Raw genomic sequence first — 18,346 nt, 5'->3', positions numbered from 1 at the left:
AGCTCTGTTGGCCGAGACTTAGTTTTCATAGAGACTTAGAGGCTGTTACGTAGCACATCATCAGCACCAGCGATATTTTTCATCATCCATGTTTACAATATTTTATTTGGTTTATTTGTTTGTTTTGCCTTTATTTTCATCAAAGTTTTACATAGCCCAAACCAATCGACCATACCAGCATCTCGTGTATCTAGTCTAGTCTAATCATGAAATGTTAGAAAACTCAAAGATTCAGATTCCTATGTTATGTATTTTACGTAAATTGCGAGCCGTGAGAAAATCATGGTGTCACACCATTTTTTTTTTTTTTCAATTATTTGAATAAAATTCCTCAAATATGCCATGCAAATTTAATTTGACGTACAAATGTAAGACATATGGCAACTCGTCAAAGAGAATTGTTGCATATAATGACGAGACGAAAACTCAAACAAAATATTTGAAACTTGCCAATGAAGATCTAATATGCCTGGTGCAATCGTGATGACATTATAATGCTGAAAACAGTGAACACCGTAAACGGAATCCCGACTCAGCTGATCCGATCAAACTAATGAGAACTCCATGTAAATAAACGAAAAGTTCCTTCCTTCCGTATCGTAGTACCGTAGATTTCATTTCACGATTATTAAAAAAATCCCGCAATACCGACTCAGCTGATTGCTCTCTCACCACACAGTGTTGCCAAGCAGTACATTTCGAAATCATTTACAAAATAAACTTAGAAAAATGATAATTTTTGTTAAAATAGCTTAAAAATACTGTTGAATAATGTTAAATATAGATAAATGAACTATTTGCATTTGTTGGTTTTTGGCTTTGGTTTATTAAACAATGAAAAATTGTAACTGATAACGCGGATGTGTGAAAAAGTGTGTAAGCAAAAATATCAAAGGCAACATGTAGATACAGCCAAACACATACACACACAAACCGATGTATTGTGTAAATATGTAATTAAAAGAACGCAGTTGTTCACGGGGGTGAGTTTTTGTGCACGGTAAGGGACTGCGGTATGGGATTCCGTGCGGTGTTCACTGTTTTCAGCATAAGTTTCAATCTCTAAGTTTCTACGGAAACTAAGTCAAATCTAAGTCTTGGCTAACGTAGCACTTAGGTTCCTGGGTTATATATTTTACGTATATTCAGAGAGGTGAAACATTTGGGCTTATCGTATTTTCGATTTTATAATTCTTAAAAATAAATGTGCGTAGAAATTAATTTTGTAAAGAAAGTTTCGCCAATATGCGCAGTATTAAAGTTAAATTTCACGATTGCTGAGAACAAAAACCAAAAGTATTTTAATCCACGTCTACGCCTTTTATAGATTTATGTTTATTTACATATTTCAAGAAGTCGAGAAGAAAACATGATTTCAAACCGCCTACTAAAACTAAAGAATTATGAAAATATGTATGTACATAATTAAATCAGAAACCTACGTCTAATTAAACTAAAAGATAGAGTCAATAGTACAGAAAATGTTTTCTCTGAAGCTGAAAAATCTAGCAAATTGGCTAATCTCAATTAGCTATTTGTGTTTGGTGGAACTACAAATACCATAAAAAGTTTTTTTTTCAAGTGCCTACGTGTTACATATTTTATGTATGAGTTATGAATTTTAGATGTGTGGCAAATTATTTGTAACTCAAATCGACAACACTTTTTCCAATTGAAGTACAACCCTGCAAATTACGAAGATGCAGAAAGTAAACAAAACTAAATAGAAAGGATTTCGCAGAGAACGATTTCGGCAGATTTCGGGTTGATTTTCTTATGAGCACTCTTTCGCGAATATCATGCAAAAGAAAAGTCCTGAAAGGAATATGAAAAAGGCGAAAGCAAATCCGAGAGGAATTTTTCAAGCAAGTTCAGTTTTTCTTGTAAGAAAAATACTGTGAAAAAATCTTATTGGAAAACGAAATTAATAAAAAAAGGAATAATTTAGGTAACGTTATAAGAAAAATAAAACAAAAGAAATAAGTGCTGAATAAAAGTGATTCCTTCGTATAAATTTTGCTGCAGTTAAAGAAATGAATAATCTGGTTGGTAGATGTGAAAAATTCAAAATAATAGTATGAGATAATTGAAATGCATATGTACATATGTATGTATATAATTTTTAGGATCACGTAAAGAACTTCTATCCGGAGAACTATAAATTAGATCTGTCGGAAACTATGAAGGCAGCACTCTCAAAGGGCCCAGGAGGAGTAGGAGTTGGTGTCAATGTAGGTGGGCTTGGTGGTGGGGGTGGTAGTGGGACAGGTGGTGCTGGCGGCAGTGGCGGGGCACATGGAATGGGCGCGCCAGTCTCCCATAGTGAAATACAGGGAGCTAGCGGTACTGGTATCCCTGGTGTTGGATACGTAACAGAGAAACTGTATATGTTATTGCAGCTATACTTGCAAAATAAAGGATGGAATCCCAGTGCTGAATTATTGCAATGTTTCACAGATCTAAAGGATAACGCTATGCTTCCTAGCGCAGCCTATTTGCAGTAAGTTGGCATTAAATAAAGATTGTTTGACAATTATTAATTATTGTTTATTGTCCGTAGAATTCTAGCTAATCGTCTGACACTGGACGCGCAGGGACGTTTAATACTGCGTGAAAACGGCAAAATTGTTCTTCCATTTGAGCATTTCGCTAACGCCGTAATGCTGAAGCACATGTCTGGGCCCCATGGATTACATTTAAGTGTTGAAGCTACTGTGCGCGCGGTAATCGAATCTTATACTATTGGTCGAGAAAATTTCGGAATGGAGAAGGAATTTATTATTGAAGTAGTACAGTCTTGTCCCAGCCCGGCATGTCGATATTATAAGAACCATCTTGGTATGTCACCGTTGCCATTTATGGAGCAACAATTTCCGGGTGTGAATCCCGCAGACTTCCTACAGCATTTGCCGCACTTACCACCACCACCGCCACCGTCTCATCAAATGGTCGCTGGCTCTGCAAACAGTGGAGTGTCATCAACGGGATCTGCTAGCTCTGGTGGGAGTAGTAGTAATGTTGGTCCCACTGGCAGTTCCGTGGGTGCTGGCGGGGAAGTCGACTTAACCAAAAGTTCATCAGCATCACATGCACCAACACCAAAAGTCCCAGTGGTGCCAACACAGTTACAAATGCTCACAAAACAGCAGCAAAATAGTATTCAATCTCAGTTGTCACAACTTAGTGCGGCTGCGGCTGCCGCAGCGCACCACCAGCAACAACAACAGCAAGCAGCTGCTGCGGCTGCAGCTGCAGCTGCCGCTAAACAACAGCAACAACAACAAGCCCAGGCACAGGCCCAAGCACAGGCAGCAGCTGTAGCTCAGCAACAACAGCAACAACAATTGACGGCAGCACTCTTGCAGCAGCAACAGAGTCGTGCATTGGCACAGCAAAGTTTGGAAAAATTCAATAATTTAACCGCTTTAGAGAAACAGCGAGTGTTACAACAGTTAGACCCCAAGCATTTCGATCCAATGGCCGTAGCTGCAGCAGCAGCTAATCTGCAAATGCAGGGCATTAATGATTTTAGGGTATGCGCATAAAAGCAAACGCAAATAGTTTCGAATATTGTTCTGGCTTTTTCGCTTAATTTAATACCATTTAACAAAATGATTTATATATGTTATAGGTAGCCGCAATTGCCGCAGCAGCTGCACAAGCTGCTGGAAATTCTGCTATGGTGCCACCGTCTTCCACTACTGCATGCGGATCTTCAATTACCGTCAGCAGTGGCATTAATAGCAGTAATAATAATATGATTGGAAGTGGAAGTAGCAACAGTGGTATGGGAAGCAGTAGTGGCAATTTAAGTAGCGCAGCTGTTTTGCCTTCATCTGTTGGTATCATGAGCACCAGTGGCAGCAGTAGTAGTTCAGTACACAATTCTGTTAGTAGCTCAAGTAACAGTAACATGATTGGTATAAGTGGCAGCGCCAGCAATAGCAACAGTCATCATACTCATCAATTGCCACCGCCATCACAATCGCCTAGCGCTCACTCCAGTCACTCTTCGTCATCGTCTTCATCGCATTCAACAGAACAAATTGTGCAGAAAAACGTAGAGCTATTGCGGTAAGTAAGCTGTAATATCAACATTATAACTGTCGCGGCCTTAGCCCAATTGGCTTATACATAACTACGAATCGGTAGGTCCCGGGTTCGAAACTCATTGTAAGCATGGAACACAAAATTATAGAAAAGTTTTTTCCCAATTGCGGTCGCACTTCGGCGAACAATGGTAAACCTTCGAGCGTATATCTACCATGAAATATCTCCTTATAAAAACCATATCGCTCATTTGCTGCAACGTCGTCATAACTCAAAAAATGTGATTTTACAGGAGACCCATTTTTCAGTTTTTAAATTGTTTAATATATATTAAAATTGTATATGAAAAGAAGATTATGGTTAAATTTGCTGAAATAGCATCTGGTTAAGACGTATATATAAGTTAAAGGTTGAAATGTATAATGGACTTTTTTCTGTAGCTTCAAAAGTACTCCGAGTTTTCTTATGACGTTGTTGCTGCAAAAATAGGTTTTATGGTCTGACGTAATTAAAATTGTGACGTTACTGCAAATAATAAAAAGTTTTATAGCTGAAAATCTATTGCAAATTCTGACTTGTGACTGTATTATATTTGAACCTTACTAAACATTATAAGAGACAAAAATATGGATATTAAATAAAATTTATTGCATTCATTGCATATTTTATTGTAACATAAAAATTAACATATTACTTCAGGTACAAAAATAAAGAAACATAAATTCATGTAAAAAATAATATTCATTTTAAATAAAAAAAATGAATTGAATAAGGATTACAATTGCTCGTAAAAAGGTCTATAATACTTAGGAATGTGATTTTTCTGAATAAATTCTAGCAGATCTTTTTTTGCGGTCCGCTATCTGAGGCTTTGTATAAAATGCTCTTGTCATTGTAATATCCTTCATGGTTTTCTTTTTAATGATATTATTTGCCACCTTAAATTCGTTTTCGTGGACTAGTTAAAATCATCGGAGTTTCGACACCGGTTGTGTTAGCCTCAGAACTGTCTGATGTTGATTTTGGTTCGCAGTGACTGTTACTCTTACTGACAATATCGGGTGGAATGTATGTGGTATCACGTACGGAATCGTCATCATCCTCAGAAAATGAGCTCGAGCTTAATGAGTCTGATTTCATTTCAACAAAATTCACTGTTCATGTACTTTTTATCTGGCATTCTTTACCCTTTCCATTTTGTTTTTTTAAAGCCATTCCCACCATTTTTGCCGGATGGGGAATTAGTTTCCATTATTTTTGTCTGAAAATGACAACAATACTGACATAAATGGAAATGATTCATAGCAAATAATTTATACTTAAAAAATATTTAGTGCAAGAATGTCATAACAGTGAATAGTTCTTTAATACACTATTGCTTCACTAATACATCTTATTTGTAATAGTGTTTCAAGACAAAATAGTACTGAAATAAAAATTATTATTTTCTGCAAAAACGTCATAACACTCAAAAACACTTCAGGAATTCACTCAAATTTTTACATGCACAACGTCATATCTTAAAATAATGCAATATACACGATAGAGAAAGAGATATAAAAGTGAACTTACCTTTTATTAATATTGTCACAAAACGAAATATGACACTTTTCTAGAGAACTTCACGATGTTAACCACACAAAAGCCGACGCACAACTGAGATAATACGTTGTTGCAAATACGACGCAATAGGATATGTAATTAGAGCGAAAGGCATCTATCGCGATGCTGCGTGAAATGTTAAAACTTCGGATATAACACTTTGTCAGTTGATCAAACATATTATTTCCGATATATTAGTGATGTTAACTAAAATTTTACGATTTTTGAGTTATGACGACGTTGCAGCAAATGAGCGATATGTTCTAAGGCGGCATAAAAGTGTATTCCACTTCATTTGTGGAACAGCATAAACGACATACCACAAATTGAATTAATAATATTCGAGTATCTAAAGTCAACTTTAAATTAAAAGCATTTTGAGTATGATTTTTCAGATTTCTGGGTTATTCTAAGAAATGCAATCACATTTAGGAAAGATATAGGAATTTATTTAAAATTCTAAAAAATTGCCATACCGAACTTTTGAAGCTGCAATATTAGAATTAATTAGAATTAATTTCAAAAAATTGTTTTATAACATTTTTTTTTACTCTACTGTTTGCAAAAACCTTTTCAAATTGAAAAATTGATCAAGCAGTACTTATTATTCTATCGCCTCCATCGAACTCTCAGAACGTCATGTGACACTAATCTTTTCATACCTTCGAGCATACATTTGAGAGCAAAACATTTACAATTGGCGTAAATTGGTTTAAAATTAAGAAGAAAATAACTCTAACGAGTTAGTAATAAAACTCGACATACAGCAATAGACCTTAACATCTAAAAAGAAAACATCTTTCTGTACAGCTCCAATTTGGAATCGATCGAATCTAATAAAGACTTGTTGGCATTGCATAATGGCGCTTGGACTGTGCCAGATAATAATCGTGAACCTTTACCAGTGGGTCAAGATAAAATAGTACGTATTTTTGCTGAGCTCATGCGTAATATGGCACGTATGAAGACTTATATACGTCCATCAATGTGTAAACCATATGGCAAACAGAGCGAAAGCTTACAAAAAAGTAAGGCAAATATTTTTAATTATGTTATGTTAATTAATTAATGTTATTAACTGTTTAGCACTTCTGGATACAATTCAAATTGTGCAAACTCTACGTAATTGCTTACCAGCACCACACATCCCGGTATCATCGTGGAAAAGCGAAAGCGAGGGCAGCGCTGGATTAATAACTTCTAACAGTGGCGTAGGAGGTAATACTGGTACTAACGTAATGGGTGGGGTTGTTGGTAGTGGATTAATGGTGACAAATAGAGTGGAGAATTTGACCAATTGAATGTAAGCAAAAAGTTATAATTTTCTTATTCGTCAACTAGTATGTTTGTAGAAACTTAAATAATTTTCTCGAAGAACATCCTTTCTTACAGTTGTCTAAATTGTGATAACAAATCGCATTCTTGACAACGTTTCAATAATTTAATTTTCAACCGATCTGATGCATTAGAAATACCGATTATTGTTATCTTCTGGTTACTGTTATTTTGCCCTCATTATCGTTTCGTTTTGGCCATACCTAAAGCAAATTCATTTAAGATGGTAGCAATACTAAAAACACCAAATTGTTCATGTATTTTGGTTTCGAATTTTAATTTGGTTGTTGAATGTCAAAATCAGCTGATTACTCTTTATGAATTTCGATCAGAATGTAAACAAAAACAGATCACTTAGGCATTGAAACCACCAAAATGAAAGAAAAACCAAGTCAGCTATTTTAGTAACACTACCGTATATTGCGTGCATGTGCAGCCCTAAACTCTACGCGAATGTGCATTAAAAAAAGAACGCACATACGATTTTCAAGCTAAATGCCGCATTATTTCAGCATTTAGATGAATGTGATAGCAATTTTCCAAAAAACGGTTAATTCAACAAGGTTCATTTAATACCATTGCCTCTATATTTTTTGGCAGTTTGGTTCAATTTATTTTACGCAATTTAAATTAAATTTTTGGTTTATATTTTGGGTATTTTAAATTTTTGGTGTGAAGCTATAATGACAAGAGCAATTCTTGGACCCCGGATGCAGAGAAGCTTTTTATTTCAATATAAAGGGTGGTTAAGTTTCAAGGGCCGGTGTTGATTTTGAATGAAATATAATTTTTTTTAGGAAATTATTGTCATTTCTCTTTATTACGATAATATTGGTATGGCTCAATTACGTATGGAACCAAATTTTCGATGACGCTGAGGCATAATTGAGGCTCTATGCCGTTAATGTGCCGAATTATCTCATCCTTTAACTCTTGAATTGTTGCTGGCTTATCGACGTACACCTTTTCTTTCAAATAACCCCAAAGAAAGAAGTCCAACGGTGTCAAATCACATGATCTAGGCGGCCAATTGACATCGCCGCTATGCGAAATTATTCGGCCATCAAATTTTTCGCGCAAAAGATCCATTGTTTCGTTAGCTGTGTGACAAGTGGCACTGTCCTGTTGAAACCACATATCGTTCACATCCATATCTTTCAATTCGGGCCATAAAAAGTTCGTTATCATCTCACGATAGCGAACACTATTCACAGTAACTGCCTAACCGGCCTCATTTTGGAAAAAATACGGCCCAATGATGCCGCCGGCCCATAAACCGCACCAAAGAGTCACTCTTTGTGGGTGCATTGGTTTTTCGGCAATCACTCTTAGATTATCATTCGCCCAAATGCGGCAATTCTTTTTATTGATGAATCCACTGAGGTGAAAATGTGCCTCATCACTGAAGATAATTTTCTTCACGAAGTGCGCGATATGCATTTTGATTTGAACGCCCGTTTTCATAATAAGCCTAAATAACTTTAACGCGATTGTGTATCTTTCCATGGTTCAAATTGAGTTAGTCTGAAATTGAAAAATGTCAAATGAAATGCAGAAAAAAGCTTGACATTTAGGTGCGGATCACATTCAACATCGGGCCTTGAAATTTAACCACCCTTTATTAAGGAATGAGTTAATACCAAAATAACATTTTTATCGCTTTTGTAAAATATCAACGTTCTCAACATTTTTCGCAAAATTCGCAAATCGAGGTGTTTTTCCACAATTATGGTAAAATTCAGAACTATAGATCTCTTCTTCTTCTTGATTGGTGCGATAACCGCTTATGCGATTTTGACCGAGTTTAACAAAGTGCGCCAGTCATTTCTTTCTCGTGCTAATCGCAGCCAATTGGACACACTTAGTGAAGCCAAACCTTTCTCCACCTGATCTTTCCAACGCAGAGGAGGCCTTCCTCTCCCTTTGCTACCACCAGCTGGTACAGCTAACCCTGTCTAGTGTATCATGCAAGCTTCTGCGCCACACATTAGGACGGGCATGATGAGAGTTCTGTAGAGTGTTAGTTATGTTCGGCGAGAGAGGATTTTACTACTTAATTGCGTACTTAGTCCAAAGTAGAACTTATTGGCAAAAGATATTCGTCGTTGGTTGTCAAGGCTGACATTGTTATCGGTGTTAATGCTGGTTTCAAGATAGTCTCGAAATCATAACTGTCAACAGTGACGTGGATGCCTGTTTGTTTAAATATAAGAGGAACTTCGTTTTGTCCTCGTCCACCACCAGAACCATTCCCTTAGCTTGTTTTTTCCAGTTTGAAAAAGGCATAACTAACAGCGCGGTTGTTAAGGCCGAACTATAGATTCACCATTAATAAAATAAATAGGTAGTATTTCACAGCTGTTTCTAAATGAGGACAAATATTTTATAACAAAAACATATGATTCTGACTGTAAGTAAATGTACATTAATAAATGCGATGTCGGAAAAAGTACGAAAGTGCCAATTTCGAATTTAGGGCTGAGCATGAGCAATATACATGCCATCGCATGCCAAATCAAATTTAATTTCATTATTGTAGCAATTTGGTAACCCGAAGGCAGCAGTAGTACGGGATTTGTCCGCCCCATGACTAAAACCATTCAATGCTTAATTTACTTCTCTTTCAACTTTATTAGTTTAGGTATTATCAGAATATTTGAAGTATTGTGAGGCTTCTGATATTTTGATTAAAACAATATTTGTACTCTACACCTTTGAAAAAAAGACAGGTGGTTCTCAAAATGAATAAGAAATATATCACACGAAAAAAATAAAGTAGAAATGTAGTAAAAAGTTAAAGTCAGTGTCAAAACTTCTGCTGATTTAGCAATTGGTGGCAAACCACCATCCGTGGCAGACGAAGAACTCGAGTAGTCTCGTGAGATCCGAGTAACACTGGCGCAATTACGTTTTGCTATTATTGCAGGTTAATTTACTACTTATCCAGGACATACCAAACGTATGCCCAATATGTGCTAAAACTGAGTCATTGTTAACACCCTCTCCCTTTGATCCAATCCCGTTGAAACATCACGTTCAGATCATCTCAAATACCATATTTGGTATAGCACCTACCTAGAGATGGCTTATAGATATAGGATAGAGTTAAATTCAGTGCATCTTTTACAGAGATCAATCTTTGACTTATTAAAGGTTTGAAACTGGAATGTCATTTACTGCTTCTGAAGCAAATCTAATCGCAGAATCAGTATAATCCCCCATACAAATTTGTATATTATGATTCAAGGTTGTAAACTGGGTGTACTTGTTTTGCACTTTTGGGCATCCAAAAATATGCTTGACAGTCTACCTAAGAAAGCCGTATTTGCAATATGGTGCAAAGTTAATCATCCAATTTTCTTTTAGAAAAACTTTTACTAAATAAAAAAAATGTAATGGAAAATTTTATTTTGCCCTTTACGCGCTCCATTGCTTGCCTGCTTGTAAACTGCAGTTGTCTAGTGCACAAGTGTCAAATATAGTTGACATAAAACGCCACTTGCAAAAATTACAAATCTTCCAATATGGTGATTAATTTTTTGCCACCTTGTTGTTTCCAAATTTATTCTCATCAAATTCTGTATTATTAGTAAACAGCGCTTTATTTTCAACGCAAAGTTAACGCAATATCAACAAGGTCGCTTGATGTAGTATTTCGTTCCGTGCTGCAAATGGTTTTCTTGTAAATTGATGTCAACCACATCTACATTTCGTCCCCTTTCTGTGTTAACGTCGCAACTTCATTTTTTTTTTTTCGAAATTGCGATTTTTAGTGAAAAACACTCCTTAGCACTCCTGTTACGTAAAACAAAACATACAATGTTCATAATGATTATAGAATTTTTTTCAGAGCGTTTCGATTTTTCTCGTATCTACATGTTCGAATTCAAAAACCTCGTATCTACTGTAAGTATCGTATCAAATAAGTTATAACTTTTCATAGAAGTTAAGTAACTCTAAACATTTTTATCGATTTACTGAAAATTATGATTTTGTAGATACGAGGTTAACACAGAAAGGGGACGATTTTCCGTTGAGCTGTTGGCAAGTTTTTTTTTTTTTTTTTATGAAAAGAAAAACTAGCCTTAGCATAAAAATATGCATGCAGGCATCTTCAAAATGTATTTCAATATTTAGTTTATTGAATGGGCTTAAATATATTTTTAATAATTAGCCTTCACTACACTGAACATTAGAAATATAATATTACGTCGAGTGAAAATGTACTAAAAATTTATAAATTGTACGCGTATATTCGTTCGCTCAAAAATGTGCAGAATACCAATTTTTACATACCTGTTATGATTTTTTTTTGTTTTTTTTTTTTATATAATCCCTTGTAATTTTGACTACTTTAGGCCGAGTTTTCAAATGGCTGTTTAATTAAGAGAAGGCTTTTCATGGCATTTTTATATAATCACTGATACTAAAACGACTAAGACTGAAATTTAAAGAGACTCGGTACTCAGAAAATGTTTGGTGTAGAGTATTATTTTGTAAGTATATATTTTTATTTTATATTTTTGTTAAAATTCATTAGGAAGTAAGTTTACAAGTTTTGAATTAAGTAAAAGCTGTCGCTAATAAAAGTTTTCAGAATTATTAAAAAATTTAAAGCAAAAACAACACAAAGTGTGCAACATGCACATTTAGGTGCATTATTCACTTTTGGTATTAACACTTCGGCAATTAGAAATATCTCTCCCACTCTTTTGGCGACGTATACTAGAACAACATTTAATTCTATTTAATTCAGAAAAAAAATTTCCAAGTAATAGCGCAAAGATTTAGAATAGAACAACTAACCATGTTTTAGTTTAGAAGATGTTCAAATAAATGTTTATGTTTGAAACAACAATATTTGACGAATACAGTGTTTTAGGTAAGAAGTATGTATGTAGGTTGTAAGTTTTAAATATCTAAGCTTAAAAAATATGGGTAAATAACCTTTCTAAATTAAGCTAACTCTTATCATTTCGGCAATATATGTATGTAGTAGAAAACGCATTTTTTTAGGTTACAAATACGTATTGCAAAGGTTTTTAAAACCGCCAAACAGGCATATGTGCAATTTCAACTTGAATGTTGGAAAATGTAGATTATAAAAATATATCAAAAGATTAAGCAAAATAATTCACTTCCACATAGTAAACTGCTTGCAATAATTATACGAAAATCAAATACGATATAGCGCTAAGTAGTGCACAAAATTAATTATAACATAAATGTTAAAGATTTATGAAAAAAAATTTGTTATTTATAAGTGCCATGTTTTGATAGTTAAAACAGACTGAATTCGCTTACGTTTTTATTAATATTTGTGTTAAACAATTATGTATGTATGCTTAATGTTCCTTTTGCTTTTTAGCTACCATTCAAATATTTACAGAAATTTTTTACTCTTATTCTTTTATATAATCTATGTATGTGTGCACAATGCTCTTTTGTCCTTGCTTTGTTTTTACATTTTAATTATTTTAAATATTTGTAGGTATATGATCAAAATTTTTATGTTTTCGATGTAAGTAAATATAAAATTTTAGGCGAAAAACTGTGATACGAAAAATTCTGCATTGTGCATTTTCAGCAAATGATTTTGAAATATATAGTAATGAAATTGCTTTATAATTATAACTTTGTTCCTTTATGCTTTGTAAATCATTCATATATGTACATACATGCATTATAAATATTGTTTTTGTTTTTTTTTTTTCATTGCCGTACAAGTGTCGTTATCACAATAAAAATTCAACCATATCATCACAGATATTTTAATTCTTAAGCTTTATGATTATTATGTATTATATGTAAGTTCATGAAACAATATTTATTTCCGATATATGAGTAGGTTTATCATGCGTAGCATGTACTAAATAGCGGTGTATGAATTACATGCATATTAGTTTTGTTGCGCGTACTTTCCCACTAATGCAATATTTCCTCAGCCACAAACACTCGAGGATGGTTCAATAGAGGTTTACTTGCCTAATGTTTTTTCTTTTTATTATTTTCACCAAATTTAATTTGACTTCTCGTTTCGCGCATTTGCTGCAAGAGTATAATAAAAAATCGAAAAAGCCGAAATATCGCGAAGAACTAAATACTTTGGAATTTTCAATTTATGTCAACCCCTCGAAGTAAAAGTAGACACATTTTCATCTAATGAGATGCTGTTAATAGATATCGCTATGCATTTTTTGCACAGCACAAATGAAGAGCTGGTGGTAATTAGAAAAATTTCGTTGGGTTATGACGTTCTTCTAGCAAACGAGCGATCAACAAGTAAACTGCATTACACTCAAATTATTTTTTCTTGCATGTTTTTGGCTATGCGTTCACTATTGATATCACTTACGCAAACATAATTATTACATGTGTACATGCGTATGATTTCCAATAATAAAATTCCAATTATATAATGTTAAACGATATATGTATGTTTAAGCACACATTCAATATAACCTTGCAATGGTTTTACATGACGCTACTAAAGAAAGTAAAAACAATTTATGTATTGTGCGATAAGCTTCAAGTAAAAAAACCTGCAATAGAAAGTTTAATGTTGAAGTAAAAATGCTCGCATCAAAAAATTTTAACTATGAGTGCAAATATACTATTAAAGTAAAATCTTATCAAGTTTTGTCCACTTTTATTTATACATCAACATTTTTTCTACTAAAAATGGCACATCATTTACTAAAGGGGACTTATTCGTTCCCACATCAAACGAGCAATTACTACCGGTTCAATCCGTATTTATATCTGACTAAAAACGATCACTTAAAAGCATTCCTTAAAAAAAAATAGGGAATGTTCTATGCTATTACAACAATTTACTCTAAATAATGTTCTTCTTATTTTTTTATTTGGAACCTAAAAATATTGTTGGCACAAATGGAAACTTTTTATCAATAAGGTGAATATTTGTTTATGAATCTTCTATAATAATGCTGATGTTTTATGCAAATTTTTTATATTATATTATAACTTATACACATTTTTTACAATAGCGTTTTCGAGGTTGTATCGTTAGTAACTAATATAGGTAAAATTATTTTACACTTTTTTTTATATAATATACATACATATATATTATATAATTACGCCAGTTTTGCATTAATGTTGATCCGCAAAGACTCTGTTAAATATATATATATTTGTAGGCATACAGTTGTATCCCTACAGTGCAATTACAATATGTATATTTTAGTATTCACACAGCAGTATTAAAATATTATGACTGTTCTTAATAAGAAGTTTGAATTTATACTTTATTCTCGGCCATTCACTTTACTTTTCTATAAATTTATTGTATGTATGTGTATTCATAATTATGAAATATACTGTTACTCGCAATATTAAAATAATAAATAGTATAAAATATTGTATGCATCGCTTTCCAAATATTCAATAAATTAATTCAGCGTTAGACTTTCTAAATGGTTGCTTCATTTCTAACGAACGACATACTACGTAAGTAATTTTTTTATTATTTATTATTTCTTTATAGATTTCTTATTTTTTCTATATTTCTTGTTTATTTATTTATTTCTTATTTATATATTTCCTATTTTTTATTATTGAAATATTGGTACAGCGGGCGCCATCTTCGATGTCGGTATGTGAATATTGATTAGCTTAAAACAACCGTTATATGGAGATATATAACATATTTTTATTTAATTTTGTCCTTGACAAAATATTTCGAGTAGTTCTTGAATACAAAATTAATCTATAGGCCTATATTGGCCAAAGCAAAAAGTGCCATTTTTGCTGCGTTCTCCATCATTTTTCGAGCAACTCGAACGGTAGAGCGATGATTTCGACACAAATGTTTGCCGTGAATTCGTCAATGAACTGAGGGTTTCTAAGGTAAAAGACGCGCCTAGATATTGTTTTAAAATGTTTTTTCGGGTTTCACTATTTTTATTCAAAATAAGGCTTTTAAAAATTATATGTGAAAAATTGCATCATTTAAAGGTCCACCATGAGCACGTCACAAATAAAATCCGCCAAACAGTCGATTCATAAATACCTAATTGTTGACAACTTCGAGATATGGACGTTGAAGGTTATTCAGCAACACTACACTCCACCAGCCTTTGAATTGTCGAATTCGGATGATTATTTCTACCAAAACAAAATCACTAATTTTGCGATATGTTGCCCTTATAGTTTGACAGTTTTCATAATAAGTTTAATTTTAAATCGTATAATATTGAAAATTGTCAAAAATGACACAATAAAGTGGTTTTCTAATAGCGGTCGCCCCTCGGCAGGCAATGGCAAACCTCCGAGTGTATTTCTGCCATGAAAAAGCTCCTCATAAAAAATATTTGCCGTTCGGAGTCGGCTTGAAACTGTAGGTCCCCCCATTTGTGGTACAACATCAAGGCGCACGCTCCAAACAGGAGGAGAAGCTCGGCCAATTTGTTATTTTTCACTTTACTTATTATTATTAGAGCTGTGACTGATTCCTTTTTCCTTTCGGGAACAACTAGTTTTGTATCAGCATATTTTTTATTTATATTATAAAGTATAAGGAAAAAACATTCATGAGGTTTATGATGTATGTATATTACGGCATTTCTTCTGAAAACTACAATTTTTATTTCGATATGTGTACAAGTGCTACAAGTTGACCGACTAAAAATTCTCGAGTGTGCACTCGTAGAGGAGCATTTTGCTAATCAAGCCGTGGGCCGTTGGCAGGCTTTTTAGTTTGATCGCAATTGGGATGTACATCGAATTATTTAGTCGGTTTCGATTAAGTTGGTGTAACATGAGCACTTTCATATCTCTTCATGTAATTCAAGAGAGACCAACTAAATAGTCGGCCGATAAAGCTTTCTGTGTGTGGCGGCCTTTAGTCTAGAGTTCGAATCGAGTGGCAGCATTTGATTAGGGTGAATTGTTTTCTCTAGTGGCATCTTTGCAGATTTTATCCAAGTTTATAATAAAAATTTATAAACATTCGCAATTTATACAAGCATAAGCCAAAAAACCACTTAACGAAGTTTGGAATTTTTAAAATATTTACATCATCTGGCTAAATAAAAAAATACTAACGATTTTAGTCTGGCCAGAAGAGTGTCTTATTGAAATGCTACCTACTAGCATTGCCAAAATGCAATATTTTTGTCGTACTTGCCTTAAAGAGCTACCGCCCTCCACATCTAAACAACAAAACGAATCCTTACGTGATCTACAACGCGATGAAAATTTGGTTAAGAGCTTGCATATTGCCACAGGCATTGATGTTAATATTACGGATGACTATCCTAAACAACTGTGTCTAAGCTGCTACAAGAAGATAATGGCATTCGATGATTTCCGTGAGACGGCGTTGTGTTGTGCGCTTGCTTTACATGAGCTACTGCTGGAGGAGGTTTTTTCAAAGAACACACAGAATAATTTGCAATATTTTTGCAGCACCTGCCTAAGTCAAATGCAAGCGTTGGATGATACTTCCAAACAGATGAATAGTGGGGAAGTGCAACAATGGATGAAGGAGTACGAGGAGTTAAAAAAGTGTACCGGTGTTCAGTATTGGCCAAACGGCCTTTGTGAACAATGCTGCGAGAAATTGGACCACTTCTTAGAATTTCAGCGTATAGCTAAATGTTCACTAATGCAATTAGATAAGGTGTTACATGAGAAGCAAAATAATAGCCAGGATAAGGTGTTGATTGCTGGACGAAAAAATACCGATAAGCGTGAGACTATAAAAAAGGTAAAGTTATTAATTAAATGTTTATTATATTTTAATTTATCTGTTTTTATGCAATTATCTAGTGATCAATTGTCCCGTTGAAAATGAAGATCTAAAAAATGCCATCCCACATGAAAGTGAGAATACCAGAAAATATTATCAATGAATTACATATGTATAGCGGCAATATAGACTTCAAATTAAAAAATTCTTTAGAGTCTAAGGAAGTGATGAAAAACGCAAAAGAACATTTTGGTCATGGTAGTGAGCACAAGCTCTGCCGTAATGACGAAGTGCTTGTCCGAACCTGTTGTTATTCGAGGTATTTCAGACAGGTGATTATGTTTAATATGTTATGACAATACAAGCTGCAAAAGTTAATTGTTGAAATGTATAATAGTATATAATGCATATATTAACAATAAAAAACACAAATATACTGCTATTGACAACTATAATTTTGAGGTAGTAGGGGATTTTACTTAGCATATATAACGGAGTCTGCTCTTTGCAACAAGTGCTAGGATACAGTACGCAGCTTGAAAGTAAGTATTCTTGGTTTTAGGGTACTGTACAGTTTATGACCAATTAGTTTTTGTGAAAAAATTCCCCAACCGAGTTTTGTTAGTGGAACGGGTCGGAAACTCAACCTTCTTCTCTTTATATGTTCGTTTTATACTACGGTTCAGATACATATAAGTAGATTATCTACTTTTTCGTGCTTAAATCCCAATCCGTAATTAAAAAGCGAGATTACTCATACAAAATTTCTCACCCGAAATCTGAGGTTATAAAATAATCGTAAATGATTACCATACTTTTTTACATACAACCCTGTGTTATCGCTAATTATTTATAGGAAAGTTTTTCAAAGGAAAAACTAAATAAAATGAACGCCGGCAAAGAAAACAGATTTATAGACATAATTCTAACAAAATTGTTGTTAAAACTTATTAATTATGCATTCATATTCCAGAAAAGGCGTGAGACCATAAACGCTTTGGTCTGTTATTACATATAAAATGCAATTTCGCATGCGTATTGCTGCCAAAATTTTTTGAAACCTCAGTAAACGTCGTTTACGGATTTCCTCTACCAGTTTATTACTAGCAGCCAATTGCGTAATTTAATTAATTATATCTTCTCCTTGTATATTCTTCATATCGTTAATAATATGAAATATTCTACCAAAGTAATTTCTATGAAGAAAAACCTTTCAAAACAGTGTTGACAGCTGATTGTCAATTTTGCAGATAATCTACCATATGTGAACGGGTAGATTAATTTCGTGGATTTATTGCTAATTACTCCATATGTAAGCGTACTTTTATAGTGACAATCTTAGGCCGGATTTAAATCCGGTTTGTTTCGGTGTACAGCATGTCGCCATCTTGCTGAGACCACGTATGTACTGAAGAAAATGTGATTTTTCATTATTGACGGAAAATAATCATTCAGCATGCACCGATAAGAGACACCGTCCACCGAAATTGCTTGCTCTCGACGATTTTCGAAAAAATATTGTATTATCTAATTATTCCACTGCTTAACAACGCATACTAAACCTTCACTTTGGGACTATAAAGGGGCTGTTTACGTTTTAATAGTAGGTTCTGCTCTTTACGTTACTAGTAACGGCATTTTTGT

At 33.8% G+C, this 18,346-nt stretch overlaps 2 protein-coding genes across 3 annotated transcripts; both read left to right on the top strand.

Moving 5' to 3' along the window:
* Positions 1-1,846: 1,846 nt before the first annotated feature.
* On the top strand, positions 1,847-11,645 carry LOC129238449 (AF4/FMR2 family member lilli). Of its 2 annotated transcripts, XM_054873474.1 has the most exons (7): positions 1,847-2,045; positions 2,127-2,500; positions 2,561-3,533; positions 3,632-4,074; positions 6,463-6,680; positions 6,739-6,955; positions 11,346-11,645. In XM_054873474.1, exons 1-6 carry the CDS (start codon positions 2,034-2,036, stop codon positions 6,951-6,953), a joined length of 2,235 nt encoding a protein of 744 aa, XP_054729449.1. In that variant the 5' UTR covers positions 1,847-2,033; the 3' UTR covers positions 6,954-6,955; positions 11,346-11,645. The 2 variants fall into 2 exon arrangements, with proteins under 2 accessions (XP_054729449.1, XP_054729448.1); XM_054873473.1 differs by lacking the exon at positions 11,346-11,645 and having other exon boundaries at positions 6,739-7,480.
* A 4,275-nt stretch (positions 11,646-15,920) lies between these two features.
* LOC129237867 (uncharacterized) lies at positions 15,921-17,157 on the top strand. The gene is made up of 2 exons (XM_054872832.1): positions 15,921-16,720; positions 16,783-17,157. The coding sequence occupies exons 1-2, from the start codon at positions 16,091-16,093 to the stop codon at positions 16,783-16,785; spliced, it is 633 nt and encodes a 210-aa protein (XP_054728807.1). The 5' UTR covers positions 15,921-16,090; the 3' UTR covers positions 16,786-17,157.
* The last annotated feature ends 1,189 nt before the right edge of the window (positions 17,158-18,346 follow it).

The sequence above is a fragment of the Anastrepha obliqua genome, chromosome 2, assembly GCF_027943255.1.
Source record: "Anastrepha obliqua isolate idAnaObli1 chromosome 2, idAnaObli1_1.0, whole genome shotgun sequence".
NCBI lineage: Eukaryota > Metazoa > Arthropoda > Insecta > Diptera > Tephritidae > Anastrepha > Anastrepha obliqua.
Note: the sequence above shows the minus strand (reverse complement) of the source record. Positions and strands in the feature narration are given on the sequence as shown.

Excerpts from the sequence above, each read along its gene's own strand:
- LOC129238449 (XM_054873474.1), top strand. Across the intron at positions 3,534-3,631 it reads AGGGCATTAATGATTTTAGG|GTAGCCGCAATTGCCGCAGC; the intron begins GTATGCGCATAA and ends TATATGTTATAG. Across the intron at positions 4,075-6,462 it reads AAAAACGTAGAGCTATTGCG|CTCCAATTTGGAATCGATCG; the intron begins GTAAGTAAGCTG and ends CTTTCTGTACAG.
- LOC129237867 (XM_054872832.1), top strand. The coding sequence starts at position 16,091 with ATGCTACCTACTAGCATTGCCAAAATGCAATATTTTTGTCGTACTTGC.